At 47.7% G+C, this 16831-nt stretch overlaps 1 protein-coding gene across 1 annotated transcript in view; it reads left to right on the forward strand.

Moving 5' to 3' along the window:
• The first annotated feature begins 9163 nt into the window (after window positions 1–9163).
• Window positions 9164–16831, forward strand: part of SDHB (succinate dehydrogenase complex iron sulfur subunit B) — a 30952-nt gene continuing 23284 nt past the window's right edge. Inside the window, exon 1 of the mRNA XM_078452323.1 lies at window positions 9164–9296. Within this exon, the coding sequence (XP_078308449.1) occupies window positions 9222–9296 (75 nt within the window). The 5' untranslated portion in view covers window positions 9164–9221. The remainder of the gene's footprint in view (window positions 9297–16831) is intronic.

Here is a 16831-nt window from a genome sequence, read left to right on the forward strand (position 1 = left end):
AGACTTAACCCATGGGTCCAGCCCTCTGAGGTCAGTCCTCCGTTTTATACCCAACTAATGTGGCCCAAGCCATAGCAAAGGCAATCTTCACTGTGGTTTCCTGACCCACCCATTTCTGAGACTCCCCAGAGGATGCTGGTGTGTTAAATCCAGTCTAGTGACACTTTCATATCTTGGCTACTCACCTACCTCAGGATTGCTGGAAGTCACCCTGAGACTTCTAGAACAGCGCTTTCCAATAGAAATATGCAAGCTACACATGCAATTTTAAAAGTTTCTAGTAGCCATGTTTTAAAAAGTAAAAAAAAGAAAAAAAGGTGAAGTTAATATGTTCCCTTTAACCCAATATATCCAAATTATCACCATTTCAACGTGTAATCAATATTTAAAAATATCGGGGTGCCTGGGAGGCTCAGTCGGTTAAGTGTCTGACTTCGGCTCAGGTCATGATCTTACAGCTCGTGAGTTTAAGCCCCATGTCGGGCTCTGTGCTGACAGCTCAGAGCCTGGAACCTGCTTCAGATTCTGTGTCTCCCTCTCTCTCTGCCCCTCCCCCACTCACGTTCTGTCTCTCTCTCTCTCTCCCTCAAAAATAAATAAACATTTTTTAAAAATTTTAAATATCAGCGAAATATTTCATGGTGAGGGAGCATAAGGCAAGCTGACCCCGACAAACCCCCTGTCCTCCCCAGGTGGGACTTGTGTGACGTTCCTCAGGCACTCCTGGCTGCCCAGGAACAAAGGAAAGGGAAAAACCAGTGGTTAATTGATAGAGATCACAGTCATGTGGGACCTGAGTCTCCATCACTTTGCAGATGTCTTAGTAAATTACAAGAAAAAGGCAATCTTACCAATAGCCTCATCTCCAGAATCCTGTAGACTCAGTTTCTTGGAGCCCCAACATCACCCTCCCCTCCATAGTGATGTGGGGAACAAAGGCAAGAAGGAAATGGTAGAGAAATTTAAGTTTGCTTATAGTTTGCAGCACATGGACAAATATTTGAGGCAGGCAGAGTAGGACATTCCTCCAGGGAAAAACCACCTTAGCTTGACAATAGCTAGGCCTCCAGGACCCTGTGAGTCCTCTGTAGCCTATGAAAGTCCTTTTGGAGACCTCCCCTTGCCTTTACCTCCCCCAACTCCCAAGGAGTATACAGTCAGTCACTCCTCACAATCCCTGGACAGCTCTTTCTGCCCACGGGTCCTGTCCCCCCGTGCTTTAATAAAACCACCTTTTTGGGGGCGCCTGGTTGGCTCAGTCGGTTGAGCAGCCGACTTCGGCTCAGGTCACGATCTCACGGTCCGTGAGTTCGAGCCCCGCGTCGGGCTCTGTGCTGAACTGCTCAGAGCCTGGGGCCCGTTTCGGATTCTGTGTCTCCCTCTCTCTCTGACCCTCCCCCATTCATGTTGTCTCTCTCTGTCTCAAAAATATATAAATGTTAAAAACATTTTTTTAATTAAAAAAAAAGAAAACAATACCTTTTTGCACCAAAGACATCTCAAGAATTCTTTCTTGGTTGTCAACTCCAGACCACCCCCAGAACCACATCATTTCACATTCTTCTATAGTAAGTCCTTGAACGCTGATGGATATTTTGTACTTAAAATCTTCATTCAGGCTAGCCATACTTTTAAAATATTTATTTATTTTGGGGAGAGCACAAGCGGGGGAGGGGCAGAAAGAGGGTGACAGAGGATCCAAAGCGGGCTGTGTGCTGACAGGCTGAGAGCAGCGACCCCAGTGTAGAGCTCAAACTCACGAACCACAAGATCATAACCTGAGCTGAAGTCAGATGCTCAACTGACTGAGCCACCCAGGTGCCCCCAGACTAGCCGTATTTTAGGTGTTCGATAGCCACAAGTGGCTACCAGGTTTGAAAGCATAGTTCTAGAATCTTCTCTGCCAGGCTGAGCCCCATTTATAAGAGTAGGCACATTCCTAAAATCCCCAGAGTCTGGCTAGTCTGACTGCAATGGCTAACAAAAATTTATTATTATAACACCGAAAAGAGAAGTATACAATAGACGTCAGCCCTCCAGAGCCCTGGTGTGCAGAGCCTTGTCCCTCCAGAAGGTCCTCTTGCCTGTGGCTGCTGCTGTGTTGCCCGAACTGGCCTCTCTCTCAGCCAGGGGAGTGCCTTTGGCCAGGTCGCCTCTGCCCCCTGTCAAGATGAGAACCCCCACTGGCCCCATGCCCGTGAAAGGGAAAATATAACTCCCTCACTTCTAGCCTCCTTCCCCTCACCATTGCCTGGGATACAACTTGCTTCTGTGTGTTACTCTAGGATGTGGGCGGCAAGTCCCGGGTGAGCCGAGTTGAGGTCCTCCTCAGCTCAAACCCTTCATTCCACACGGGATCCAATCCACGCCTCGGCATGGCCGAAAGGTGTAGAAGCAGGATCCCTCCTCCACCCCACCCCACCCGCCAAAAAAGAGCAGCCAGGGACGAATTCTGCCTGAAAGTGGAACTTATCCAGGATCCTGACCCTTGCAAGTGGCATCAGGTCCAGGGGGCCTAACGGCGATATTATTGGTAACTAAGTATAGCGAGTGACATCAAGTGACAGTGTGTGGAATCTCGTCTCCAGCCGGACAACCACAAAAAGGACATGCCCAGGCAGAAAGCTCAGCTCAACAGCCTTGTCTCGAGCCTGTCTGCTGTGAGAAATCAGCCTCTTCCCCTGTGCTTCACCTCTGGGCAGCCCAGGCTCCTTTTGAGCCGTGATCTTTGAGAAAGCGAAGGTCTGGGCTTCTCTTGCCAGTCTCGAAGCAAAGTGCCAGGTTCAGGTCAAGCCTGTTTCTGCCTCAGCCCTTCATGCTCTGTCAGCTAAGGCCCGTTTTGTCCGTCATGGGGCATACCGCCAGATGACTTTAATATTTACTTTTGAGAGAGCGCAGACGGGGTAGGAGCAGAGAGAGGGGGAGAGAGGATCCGAAGCAGGCTCTGCGCTGATAGGCTGACAGCAGCGAGCCCGATGTGGGTCTCGAACTCACGAACCTCGAGATCATGACCTGAGCCGAAGTCGGACGCTTAACCGACTGAGCCACCCAGGCGCCCCCGGCCAGGCAGTCTTACAGAGCAGTCTCTGGACCTGCATTCTGGAGCCCTCCTTCCCTGCTACCCTGTTGCTGAAAATGTTCAAAGACTGTTTTACTTCCCTCCTGCGATTCCTGGCACCTAGTGCTCAGCAAATACGTTTGCGGTTTTTTGGGGTTGTTTTTTTTTTAAGATTTTTATTTTTTTGAGTAATCTCTATGCCCAGCGTGAGGCTCGAACTTAAGACCCCGAGATTGACAGTCAACCGCTCTACTGACTGAGCCAGCCGGGCGCCCCGGCAAATATGTTCTGAATGAAACACAATGAAACAACTGTTCAGCTCACCTGCTGAACCTCTGCTCTGCACTACCTCGTCTTAGAAACAGCTTCCTGGGGCGCCCGGGTGGCTCCGTCGGTTGAGCGTCCGACTTCTGCTCAGGTCATGATCTCACGGTCTGTGAGTTCGAGCCCCACATCGGGCTCTGTGCTGAGAGCTCAGAGCCTGGAGCCTGCTTCGGATTCTGTGTCTCCCTCTCTCTCTGACCCTCCCCCGTTCATGCTCTGTCTCTGTCTCAAAAATATATAAACGTTAAAAAAAAAAAAAGAAAAGAAAAAAAGAAACAGCTTCCTAACCCCAGTTCAATGGGTCGTCGTCTTTCATTCATAAATGCTGCCTTTGTGCCAGTCACTTCTCAGCATGTCCCGTTAGAATCTTACAACAAGAATGCCCCACTACCTATAAGCAAGCTGTCTGGGGATTATAGGATTCCGTAAACCAAACCCCTCAAAGGCAACAGAGCCCAGGTTGAAATGACCTCTCCATAATGGAGCGCGTTCCCTCCAGTCTTCAGCTCAGAGTAAGGCGGCATCTCAAATCGCGAGCGGCAAATTACATTCATTCATCCACCATCCGTTCTTGTTTCCAACGAACAGTTACGGTAAGCGTCTATCATGCGTAAAACTCAAGTGATCGCGTGATCTTTTCATCTAAGCCAGAGTGAAAAGGGGGCGCTACCAATAACTCCACCCAGATAACTGATGAAAACTGGAGCCGTGCTGGGTAAACCAGGATACTTGTTCTCCCTGGAAACCCCTATGCGTGAGACATGAGCTCACCCCCTTCCCCAGGAACTGACTGCCAAGTCAGGGAGACAGGAGAGCAAGGAGGCAGATTGATAGAGTAGGCACCTGACAAATATTTGCTGAATGGAGGAATGAATAAGGTACAAAGAGCTGTGGGGACGCCTGGGTGGCTCAGTCGGTTAAGCGTCCGACTTCGGCTCAGGTCATGATCTCACCGTCCATGGGTTCGAGCCCCACGTCGGGCTCTGTGCTGACAGCTCAGAGCCTGGAGCCTGTTTCAGATTCTGTGTCTCCCTCTCTCTCTGCCCCTCCCCTGGTCAGAGAAGGGAGGGCTGGCAAACTGAGCAGAGACACAACCGGATGTAAATGTATGACACGTTTAAGAAATGGCGATGATGGGGCGCCTGGCTGACTCAGCTGGTTAAGCATCTGACTCTTGATTTCAGTTCAGGTCATGATCTCATGGTCATGAGACGGAGCCCCACAATGGGCTCCTTGCTGAGTATGGGGCCTAAGATTCTCTCCCTCTGCCCCTTGGCTGCTCAAGCATGCAACCACACACACGTGCACTTGCTTGCTCTCTCTCAAAAAATAAAAATTAAAAATTAAAAGCTAATAGGAAAATCATTTTTTAAGAAACCACCTGAGGAATGATCAAACTGTGGCACATCCCTACATTTAAACAGTTGGCAGCGTGGAGATGAAATAGATTTTGGACACTGATGCGGGAAGAGCTCCGAGGCAGAGCATGTGATGTTGGCATTTAAAAGAAAAAGAAAAAAAGAACGCCAAGCAAAGCCATGGATTTCTATAGAAACATACATATGTATGTACATGCAGAGAAAAAGATAGGGAAGCAATCCCTGAAATTGACAATACTAATCACCTCTGCGAAAGGTAGCGTGACGAGGGGATTTACACGTTACCTATGTTGCTTGAAATTTTTACATAGTGAGAATTTAATTACGTATGTAGTTTTAAATAATTTTTTAAAGCCGCCCGAAACCCTTGGCATCTTATTTATGCTGCAGTCTTCCCATCCCGATTAGCATAATCTCTTCTCTCTAATAATTCAAAGCTCTCTTCGGCCTCTTTTATTCCCCCAGCTGGGCTTCCTACTGCCAGTTTAAGGCTTACACTTCCTTCCAGATACTAATTCATTTACTCCTGCCCATGAGACGACCATGATTCTCTCCCCCCATTTTACGCCATAGGAAAGTAATGCACCGAGACACTAAGTAAGTTGCTCGATGTCACACAGCAAATGTCTGATAAAACAGGATTTGAACCCCCAAAGGCCGGCAGACTTAAACACTCCCCCTCCTTGCTCTCTAGAAGGTCAAAATCGCTTTTAAGTTTCTTCACCCCTCTGACTTGAGCTGTTTGCAGTAAGCCAATAAATAGTCACTACCAATGAATATTTACCACTGATTCCTTTTTCTGCATTTCATTTACACGGCTCTGTCTCTGATAGAAAGAAGTGTTCAAACTTCAGATTCGGCTGGAAAGGAAGTTGTATCACGTATTGCGTTTACAAAGCACACACCCACACACGGCCCGAGGACCAAATTAACTGCTAATTGGAGACTACGCTGGTGATGGGGCAGGCAGACAGGAGGGGGACAGAGGTTAAGCAGGGTGGGTGAGCTCTTTGTGTGTGTGCATGTGTGGTGTGTGCTGTGGTGTGATGCTATAGGGCCCAGCAACGTGACAGTCCCCAGAAGGCCCTGGGCCACTCGCTAAGTCCCAGCAGCTGAGCTGACTTCAGCTGTGCGAAACGCAGCCCCATCTGGACTGGGAGTGGCTCGTGACTTTTGCTCCGGGAGTTCCACAGAGGCTGCTCATGAAATTGGAGAAGTCTGTAGCATATGATTGTCCCCATCCCACTCGGAGAGAATATTTTGAGAAGTCTAATTATATGGTGGGGTTTGGAGGGAAGAGGGGCTAGATAAGCCCTTTCTAAGGGCAGGATGAAAAGGGCTATTAGGGAGGCTTGGGCAGTTCCGTGAGGCAGGGGCCCCCTCTGCAGGTGGACCAGACACAGTAGCTGCAACCACTACGTTCCCAAGAGCCCGTGAACCACTGTGTTCCTTGGGTGGCAGGCCCAGAGCCCAGCCGTCTCTCTAACAGAGGATACCGACCTGACCTCCCGGCTGTGTGACTTACATGAGGCGTTGACAGTCTCTGAGGCTCAGCTGCCTCAACTTGAAATGAAGGACATAAATCCTTACCTCGTGGGGTTGCTGTAATGATTAGACAGAGAAAACGTCCCCAGAGTGCCCTGCAGAGGGCCTGGTACACAGGAGCAGCTGTGCACCTCTCGAGGTGGCCGCTGACCTGGAGACCTTGGAGGCCATGCTGGGGGTTGGTGGTTGATTGGATGTGGCAGGGGGAAGAGTCAGGTGCACACTAGGTTTCTGGCTTAGAGATTGGGTAGACGGTGCTGAAAAGAGAGATGTGAGCGCCTCAGGTGGTATGTATGATTGGGGACAGGTTGAGTTTCAGAGGCCATTGGGACACCCAGACAGATGCTCAGGAGACAGCTGGACAAAGGGCGGGAGGGGGTCAGCCAGAGAGATGGAAGAGTGACAGCCCATTGGTCGAAGGAGCATGAAATCCTAAATTTTGGATGGCACGGATCCTAAGTCCCACCACAGAGATGAATTGGGGTGAGGTGGGTTTTTCTTGGAGACAAATAACTCTCCCAGGCAATAAAATTATCTGATATTTCTCCCCTAAATCTTACCTGATAAATCTCTTTTGGGGGGTGGGAGGGCGGGGAGGGTGGGTGATGGGTATTGAGGAGGGCACCTGTTGGGATGAGCACTGGGTGTTGTATGAAACCGATTTGACAATAAATTTCATATTTAATAAATAAATAAATATATATATATATATATATATATATATATATATATAAAATAAAATAAATCTCTCTTTAATCCTTGGCCCTCTGGTTGGGGGTGGGGGAGGGGAATCAGTGCAGGTTGCCCTAAATCACAAGACACTAGAAATAGAGTTGATCGTACAAATGACAGTGGATACAACACAATGCTCTTGGGGTTTAATTTTTAACTCTCGAGTGGATTTCCAGCCCTTGGGAAAGAAAGCACTCCTGATGCAAGATTCTCACCCCAGATTGCTCACCTTTCTCATTACCCAAAGACTAAGAAAGTCTGTAAAATGGGGGCGGGGGGGAGGGGGAGGAGTTATTCCAACTGGAAGGGTTGTTATGAGGACAAAGCAGACTGTTTATGTAAACACATTTGTAAGCGATGAGGTTCCGCATAAACTTAAAGTGACTAGCCAACTGTTGAAAAGCCATACTTCACTCGCTAGACAAATGGAAACTGAAAAGAAAAAAACCTTGGTTCTCACCATGAGGATACCTAGGGAAGATCTGTCAGGAGCTGGCCATGAAAACCTCTAAGCCGTGCAGCTGTGCCTTTCTGGAATCCCAAAGTTCAGGGCGGAGGTGCAGCCGCCCAGGAATTTGTTCCTCCATAACTCTGAGCTCCCCAAATCCCCATGAAGCCCAGGAACGATGTGACTGCAGGGCGCGTGGGCCCATTGGCACCAGGAGCCCCTCCATAAATCAAGGTCTCACTTCTGCTGGCCTCAGATGGCTCTTTCCAAGGTGACCTGGGTACAGTAAAAGAGTTATCACTTATCTAGGAGTAGCATCGACCTTGGAGACAAGAGTCGTGAAAATGCCAATGGGCCCCATTCTTTAGGAACGCGTTCCTTGGAGGGAGAGGATGCTCTCCCTTCATCTCAGAAGACGATTCAGCCAGGAGGAGTTAGAGAGAGGGTGATAATCTTCCCATGATTCCATCCAGGTTGGGTGGCCCAAGAGGCCCTGGGGCAGACTTGGAGAAGCCCTATTCCAGTGCTGGGTCAGCCCCAGTGGAAAGCCAAGGTGACCTCAGCCTTGTCAATAGTCACCGCCAAGACAGCGCCCCAAGACAGTCACATGAATCCCAGAACCCTAAATCAGCTGGCCCAACACCCTGATGCTACAGGCAAGGAAACTATAGGCCAGAGATGGGGAGGGACTTGTTCAAGGTCACACAGCCTTGAGAAGATTCAAGGTTAGACCCAGGGGTCCAGGCTGTTTCTTGTGACCTCACTACACACCTCCTTTAATGAGATCAGACAGCAGTGTAGCTGGCTGGTTCCAGCCCAGGGCTCCAGAAACTTAGCCCCAACAAACCAATTTGCCTGGCCATCTTAATTTCCCCAGCCGCATCTACATGAGCTGTGAGAGGAAACCAAAGACTATGAAAAGATGCCCTTCGTATGTCACAAACAAGCAGGCAGAGAAGGGAAACATCATTCCTGACAAACACAAGTACCTGGAAAGCTAACTACCTGCATAAACGCCCCAGGTGACCCAGGAGACCATGTGACTCGGAAGACTGAGGTCATCAAGCCCCCAGAGGGAGGCTGGTCCTGGGATGAGCCACGGAGAGGTTGGGGAAGGCAACTGAAATACCCAAAGTGGAGACTTCATGCACAGACCTCTCCCGTAAGACTGTTTTGGGTCTTAAGTGAGATGATGGATCCCAATGCTAGGCGTATAGCAGGTGTTCAAGCAATGGATTCTGCTGCTAAATGGCTAAGTAAGCCGTGCTGAAACCAGGACAGTCTCGGGCAAACAACACCGCGTCTGACAAATGTCTGACCAAAGCCACTAAGCTCATCACTAAGAGATGAGTGATACTACTGACAAATTTTCAGGAAGAAGAGGGGGCTAAATACGGACTGCACTCCCGATCGGGTGGCTCCTCCCCGCCGTCCTCTCAGCCCCACCCGTCCCAACACTCCCCGTCTCCGACTCCGCTCCCTTCTGGGAAGGTCACCTTAGGAAGGCGGGAGGTTCATTAGCATGCGCCGCGCACACCGCAACTGCGCACGCTCGCGTTGGCTTTCTCCGCCTTCCCTCCTCCCACCGGGGAAACTGGAACCGCCTCCCACTCGGCGGCTCCTGCCCGGCTAGCGGGGCCTCGGTGGATGCCGGCTGGGCGCCGCGGTGCTCGGCGGGACGACGGCGGAGAGCGACCTCAGGGTTAAGGGGTGGGGCTTGACGTCAGGAGCCAAGATGGCGGCGGCGGCGGTCGGAGTCTCCTTGAGGCGCCGGTTCCCGGCCACGGCCCTTGGCGGAGCCTGCCTGCAGGTGAGCTGCGGGGCCGGAGGAAGAGGGCAGGCATGAGAGTCATGGAGGCAGCCTGGCGCTGAGGGGGCCGTGGAGGAGGGCGAGGGAGCACAGGACAAGGCCACAGGGAGTGGAAGGACCCGCTCCCGCTGTGTCGCGCGCGGGTTTGGTCCTGGAGCATCCCAGTCCGTTATCCTTCTGCGCCTCGCCGCAGCCCGGGAGTTTATCAGGGCGGAGACGATTTTTTTTTTTAAGTTAAGGGGAAAGTATTCGGGGGGGGGGGGGGTCTTGAGGTGCCCAAGGTCATGTGGCAAGCGAGTGACTGTTGTAGCCGAATTCGAATCCAAACGTTTGGGCTCTAAGCCCGTTCTCTGTCCTCAAACTAGCCTCTGTGGAAGACACAGGGCTGCGGGAGTGGGAGGAATGGGAGCTGGGAATCGAGGTCTCTCCTCCAGGGTGCAGGGTTGGGGGCTCAGTAAACAGAGACTGGACCGGAATTAATAAAGGGCAGAGGAAAGGGAAAATGGAGGCAAATCAGATCCCTGAAGGATCTGGGCCCTTCCCGGTGGGGGTGGGGGGCTGCGGGAAAGGTGCCTTAAAGCAGCGTCGGATGACACTGACTCAGTGTCCCTGTCTGTAAAGGGCTTACGACCGTACCAAGCGCAGAGTTTTGGCATGGATCCCATAGGAACTGAGCCTGGTGCTGCCCTTATTTACTACTCAGTTTGCGGTGATAAGTTTCCCCACACCCCTTGTATTAGGACTCTACACAATTATCTCCATTCCAAATGGAAGATTTATTTGGAAGGGGAAGGGAAATTGGCATTGCACACATAAGGAACTAAGAATTTACAAATCCTTTTTTTTTTTTTTTTTTAACGTTTATTTATTTTTGAGAGACAGAAAGATGGAGCATGAGCGGGGCAGGGGCAGAGAGAGAGGGAGCCACAGATTCTGAAGCAGGCTCCAGGCTCCGAGCTGTCAGCACAGAGCCTGACGCGGGGCTCGAACTCACAGAGCGTGAGATCATGACCTGAGCCGAAGTTGAACACTTAACCCACCAAGCCCCCCGGGTGCCCCTACAAATCCCTTTGAAGTCTGTCTCCTCCTCTCAGCTCCTCAACAACCCCTGCAACGTGGGTGAATAGTAGTTCTTACCTCCTTTTTAGAAGTTTCAAAACTGAGGCCCCAGAGAAAATTTTTTTACTTGCTCAAAATATCACAGCTGCAAAGTGGTAGATCTAAGACCAAAATCCAGCTTGTTTGTCTGTTTGTTACATAATATGGGAAAAACTCTTAGCCCAGATCTGGGCACAGGGGAACCAGAAATACTCTTGCACTGACACGAGAATCTCTCTCATTTTAAATACAGCCCTGGCTGCATAACACAGTGCATACGGCCTGCCTTCAAATGCTAGTTCTTTCCAATGTGCTGTATATGAACTTGAATGAGTCATTTTATAGTCTTTCTAAAAAGGGGAGATAGGGAAGGAGGACTGCCTATCAGAGCTGGAAGTTTGTATCCGCTGAGCATATTAATGAGTAGTAATGACCTTGTTTACCAGGTCCTTTCATAGTTGCTGAGCAAGCAGTCAAGTTGTGAGAGCCCCACCAGTGAGAGCGAGTTCCAAAGCTCAGGTCCCTCTTCCATGAATGAGTTGAGCAGAAGGTTGGTTTCAGGTGAGGCCGTTGCAGGGCCTCCTGAGGCTAGAGAAATAGAGAGCTGCCTCCTGTCCACTCCCCCTCGTAGCAATGTGCATTCATACCCACGAAAGTCACCTCATAAGAGTCCCGAAATGAGCTTGGTGTATTATCTGAGTGATGTTGAGGTTCCTCGGACTCTAAGACACAGTAGAATATGGCTCTTCTGAATTCCTTTCATGCATTAGTCTGCACTGAACCATAGTTCTGCCTATAAGTGTTTAGCTGTAATGTATTACCTGCAATTGTATTGCCTTATTTCTTCATCTAGATTGTGAATTCCGTTAGGGCAAGTACTGCCCGCTTTCATTTGTGTGTATCATTGTTCTGAGCACTGGCAGGTCTTAGGATGCCCATCTGCCAATCAGAAACTGATGATATTGCCAACACTGAAAAGCAGAAATTATTTTCTGGGCTATGCTAGAAGGTTGACTCTCCAGTTTATAAGGTAGATATTAATACTCCCTACCCCTATACAAAAGACGGCTCTGTGGGGCGCCTGGGTGGCTCAGTCGGTTAAGTGGCCGACTTCGGCTCAGGTCACGATCTCGCGGTCCGTGATTTCGAGCCCCGCGTCCGGCTCTGTGCTGACAGCTCAGAGCCTGGAGCCTGTTTCAGATTCTGTGTCTCCCTCTCTCTCTGACCCTCCCCCGTTCATGCTGTGTCTCTCTCTGTCTCAAAAATAAATAAACGTTAAAAAAAATTAAAAAAAAAAGAGGGCTCTGTGCTGCCAGCATGGACCCTGCTTGGGATTCTCTCTCTTGCTCTCTCTCTCTCTCTCTCTCTCTGCCCCACCCCTATTGCTCTCTCTCTGTCTCAAAATAAATAAACATTTAAAAAAAAATTTTTTTTTAATATCCACCTGGATATCTGATAATACATCACAAACTTTGTTGGCCCAAAACCCAGCTCCTAGTACCTACCCCTCACCACACACAGCCCCACTCTGTCCTTCCTTCTCAGGTGATGGCACCTCCATCTTCCATGGGGCTTGGGCCAAAAAGTGCAGTCATCCTTGCTCTTTGCCCCGCTGTCACATCCAGTCTGCATGGAAATCCTATCAGTTCCTTCTTAAAATGTATTCAGAAACTTACCACTTCTAAAAAAAGGCAAAAACAAAACAAAACTTACCGCTTCTTACCATCCACAGCCACCAGCCTGGTTCAAGCTGCCAACATCCCTTAGCTAATTACCGTATACTGTAATTCTTGTGTGGTTTTCTCACTTTCATCTTTGATTCTCAACACAAACCAAAATAATCCTTTCAAAGCTTAAATCTGACTCTGTCACTCCTCTGCTCAAAACCAGTATTTTCTCATCTTACGGTAAAAGCAAAAACCATTACAAGGTCAGGGCACCTGGCTGGCTCATTCAGTACTGCACGCGACTCTTGATCTTGAGGTCATGAGTTCAAGGCCCATGTTGGGCATAGAGTGTACTTAATTTAAAAAGAGAGAGATAGAATATTCTCCAAAGTTGGAATCTCAAATATACAACTCATTGAGTGCATTTAAAGAAATTTGCTAGGGGGTACCTGGCTGGCTCAGTCGGTAGAGCATGAGACTGTTGATCTCCGGGTCATGAGTTCCAGCACAGAGATTACTTTAAAAAAAGCGGGGGGGGGGGGGGGCGCCTGGGTGGTTTGGCCCGTTAAGCTTCCAGCTTCAGCTCAGGTTATGATCTCGTGATTCATGGGTTCGAGCCCTGCATCGGGCTCGGTGCTGACAGCTCGGAGCCTGGAACCTGCTTCCAGATTCTGTGTCTCCCTCTCTCTCTGCCCCTCCCCTGCTCATGCTCTGCCTCTCTCTGTCTCTCAAAAATAAATAAATGTTTAAAAAAAAAAAAAAAAAAAAAGAACCTTACAGGATCCTATGTGATCTGGCTGTCCCATTAACTTCCCGATCTCCTCCCCCATTCCTGCCCCTGTAGCTCACTCCATTCTCAACTACACTGACTGCCTTGTTGCTCCTCAAACACATTTTCACCTCAAGATTTGGGCTCAGTGTCCCCTCTGCCCAATTTGCTCTTCCCCTGAGTTGGGTATGGCTTACTTACTCACCTTTCAGGTCTTTGCTTAGCTGTCACCTTTTCAGTGAAGAGTTCCCTGACCACCCTCTGCATCGTACTTATCACCCCCTGACATTACTATAGATCTTATTTGTGTGTGTCTCCAGTCACCATAAGCTCCATAAGGATCAGAGTGTGTGTGTGTTTTGCCCTGATCCCCAGGGCCTAGAACAGCCCTTGGAACATATTAGCCACTCTGTAATTATTTATTGAACAAATAAGTGAGTGTGTCTGGGCCAGCTACTGCGCAAGATCTTACTAATTGTATGAATTCAGTGTCCCTTGGATTTGTTTGAGGAAAGGAATTATCTTTGTGCTCTTCAGTATTGGATTTGCATTTTCGCCACATGTATAATGGGTAAAAGGTCGGGCTTTGGAGATTAAAAACAAAAACAAAGAAACCTGTGTTTGAATCCTGGCTCTTTTGGTCTATGATTTTTATTTTATTTTTTATTTTTATTTTTATTTTTATTTTTTACGTTTATTTACTTTTGAGAGATAGAGACAGAGCATGAGCGGGGAGGGAGCAGAGAGAGAGGGAGACACAGAATCCGAAACAGGCTCCAGGCTCTGAACTGTTGGCACAGAGCCCAACACAGGGCTCAAACTCCCAACACCTTGAGATCATGACCTGAGCCGAAGTCGGACACTTAACCAACTGAGCCACCCAGGAGCCCCTGTTTTTTATTTTTATTTTAGAGAGAGAATGAGCAGGGAGAGGGGCAGAGGGAGAGAGAAAGAATCCCAAACAGGCTCCACACTCAGCACGGAGCCAGACGTGGGGCTCAATCCCACAACCCTGAGATCATGACCTGAGCCAAAATCAAGAGTTGGACATTTAACCAACTGAGCCACCCAGGCGCCCCATTTTAATTTTTTAATGAGAATAATAAAACTTCCCTTTGTAGAGATGTTATAAAGATTAGAGACAATTTAGTACAACATTTCTTACACGGTAGGGGCTCAGTGAATGAAAGCCATTATTATTTTTTTTTTTTTTTACTTCTACTAGAACACCGACATAACAAATGTTCACGTTTCTCTATTGCATAAATGTATTTGTTCTTATCACAGCTGCCATAATCCTGTGGATTAACTCTTAGTGCAGCTCAAGACAAGCAAACTCCTTCAGTTTAGAACCACAACCACCTCTGGTAATTTTTATTTTTTGCATCTTCTCTCCTCATTCCTGTTAGCCGCCCCCCCCCCCCCCATTATCCCTCCAAGTGTTGTGTAAAACATGTTTTTAACTCAAAATAAACTTAAATTAGGTGTTTTTTAAAGAATGAGTTATGTGTTGGGACACCCCAAAACTTACATTTGGGGTTCCTCATGGTGCTCTGTTGTGATGCACCCTTGTGGTTTCTTGCTCACATCGTTCACAAGATAAGACTTCGTAAATGATGTCTAAAAAACCTAATCACTTTTGGGAAGATCTGCATGATCAAGTCTAGACCTTTGTAGTTTTGTAGAGTGGATATGAAGCAGACATACATATTAGAAAGAGTTGTTAAGGTGAGGACCCGTTGCACGAATCCACGGTCACCTTTGGCAGGTTTTGTGGGAATGAGACCAAGCTTGATAAGGCCGGATGCCTGTTGCCCTCAGACAGTACTTTTAAATCAGGCTTCACGGCCACGAAGCTGTAATTGACAACCTCAAAGTCCCAAGTTTTTTTGAAAGTCCAAGCTTTACCAATATTTTAGTGTAAAAAAAAAAAAAGTTTCTTTTTTAAGGAGTTAGATATTTTTTTAAATGCATTTTATTTTTCTCCCTCTCTCTACCACCTACCACAGGCAAGGCAGCCACCCACTCTGGGAAATAATTTGGTTATTTTGTAAAAAAAACGAGATATGCAGCTGTCCTGGAATCCAGGAGTTACCTTCCTGGGCATTTATTTATCCCAGAGAAGTGGAGATATGTTCACACGTACTCGTTATAATTTCATTCATAATAGCCAAAAACTGGAAACAGCCCCGAGGTCCTCTAGTGGGAGAATGGCTGGACAAACTAGGGTCCATCATACCATGCAGCACTACTCGGTAGTAAAAAGAAACTACTGTTGACGTGCACACAACTTGGATGAATCTCCAGAGAATTCTGCTGAATGGAGAAAAACCAATCAAAAGGTTCCATACTAGATGATTCCATTTATATAACATTGTTGAAATAACAAAATTACAGGAGTGAGAGACTAAGGGGGGAGGTATGAGGGGAGTGGCTTTGATAAAGCAATCCCAGGGGTCTTTTCGGGGGTGGGAATGCTCTGTGTCTTGACCGTTGATATATCAGTGCTGATGTTTTGAGATGGTGCTATAGATCGGGACTGTTTTCATTGGGGGAAATTGAGTAAAGGGTATGAGGGGGTCTCGTTATTAATTCTTAAAAATGCATGTGATTCTATATCTCAGAATGGAAAGTTTAATTTTTTAACAAAGCAACAGACTGGATATATGCGACAGCATGAGGGAAATCCAGAAGCATTATATTAGGTGGTAAAAGCTAGACCCAGGATGCACTGTCTGATTGCATTTATATGAAATTCTGTAAAAGGGGGCAGGGGTGCCTGGGTGGCTCAGTGGGTTAATTGTATGACTTCAGCTCAGGTCAGGATCTCGCGGATCATGAGTTTGAGCCCTACATCAGACTCTCTGCTGTTACCGCAGGGCCCACTTTGGATCTTCTGTCCCCTGTCTTTGCCCCTCCCCTGCTCGTTCTTCTCTCTCAAAAATTAATAAATATTTTAAAAAATGAAATTCTGTAAAAAAATCTGTAGTGATAGAAAGCAGATCAGTTGCAAGGGGGAGGGAGTGGGCACTGATTGTAAAGGAACACTAGAGAACTTTCTAGGTGGAAGTGTGCCGTCATAATTATGGTAGCAGTTATACCACTTTATTAAAACTCTTCAAACTGTACACTTAAAATTGGTGAGTTTTATCATAATGAAGTAGACTTTATCATCTAACCAAAACGAGGTGAAGCACTAAGCAAGCAGAAGCCTGCTGGAGTATCTTCAGTGATCTTTTCTTTTCACTTCCTTCACTTTGTCTTAAGTGCCACAAGGTGGCGTTAGCCAAATGTTCCTGTTTTACAAAATGGAGTCCCTAGGGACGCCTGGCTGGCTCAGTTGGTGAAGGGAGCGACTCTTAATCTTGGAGTCATGAGTTCAGGCCCTGCAGAGAGCTTTTTAAGAATAAGTAAAATAGGGGCGCCTGGGTGGCGCAGTCGGTTAAGCGTCCGACTTCAGCCAGGTCACGATCTCGCGGTCCGTGAGTTCGAGCCCCGCGTCAGGCTCTGGGCTGATGGCTCGGAGCCTGGAGCCTGTTTCCGATTCTGTGTCTCCCTCTCTCTCTGCCCCTCCCCCGTTCATGCTCTGTCTCTCTCTGTCCCAAAAATAAATAAAAAACGTTGAAAAAAAATTAAAAAAAAAAAGAATAAGTAAAATACAGTAGCATGGAATAGAATCCTGCTAAAGAAGAAAAAAAAAAAAAAATGGAAGTCCCTAATGGAAGATGTTCTTTTGTAGAAATGACTTTCCTTTTATTGCTGACGTTAGCCAGCCTGGTGATAAAGGAAAAATCTGCTTTTCTCTTCACCTTCACTTTCATCTTCCCATCTTTCCTTTTTTCCTCTTGGTAGCTGATGTTTATATTTTCAGCCTCACTTAATTTGGGACGTTTTTTGCCGGCAAGTAAGAAACACCATCGCACCTCTTGTAATTACACCATTAACCTCCCCAGTTTTGTCTGTTTTTACCAGTTTGTAAGAGAGTTAGCTGACCTGGGATA

Source organism: Panthera onca, chromosome C1 (genome assembly GCF_046562875.1).
Source record: "Panthera onca isolate mPanOnc1 chromosome C1, mPanOnc1 haplotype 2, whole genome shotgun sequence".
In the NCBI taxonomy this organism is placed as follows: Eukaryota; Metazoa; Chordata; class Mammalia; order Carnivora; family Felidae; genus Panthera; species Panthera onca.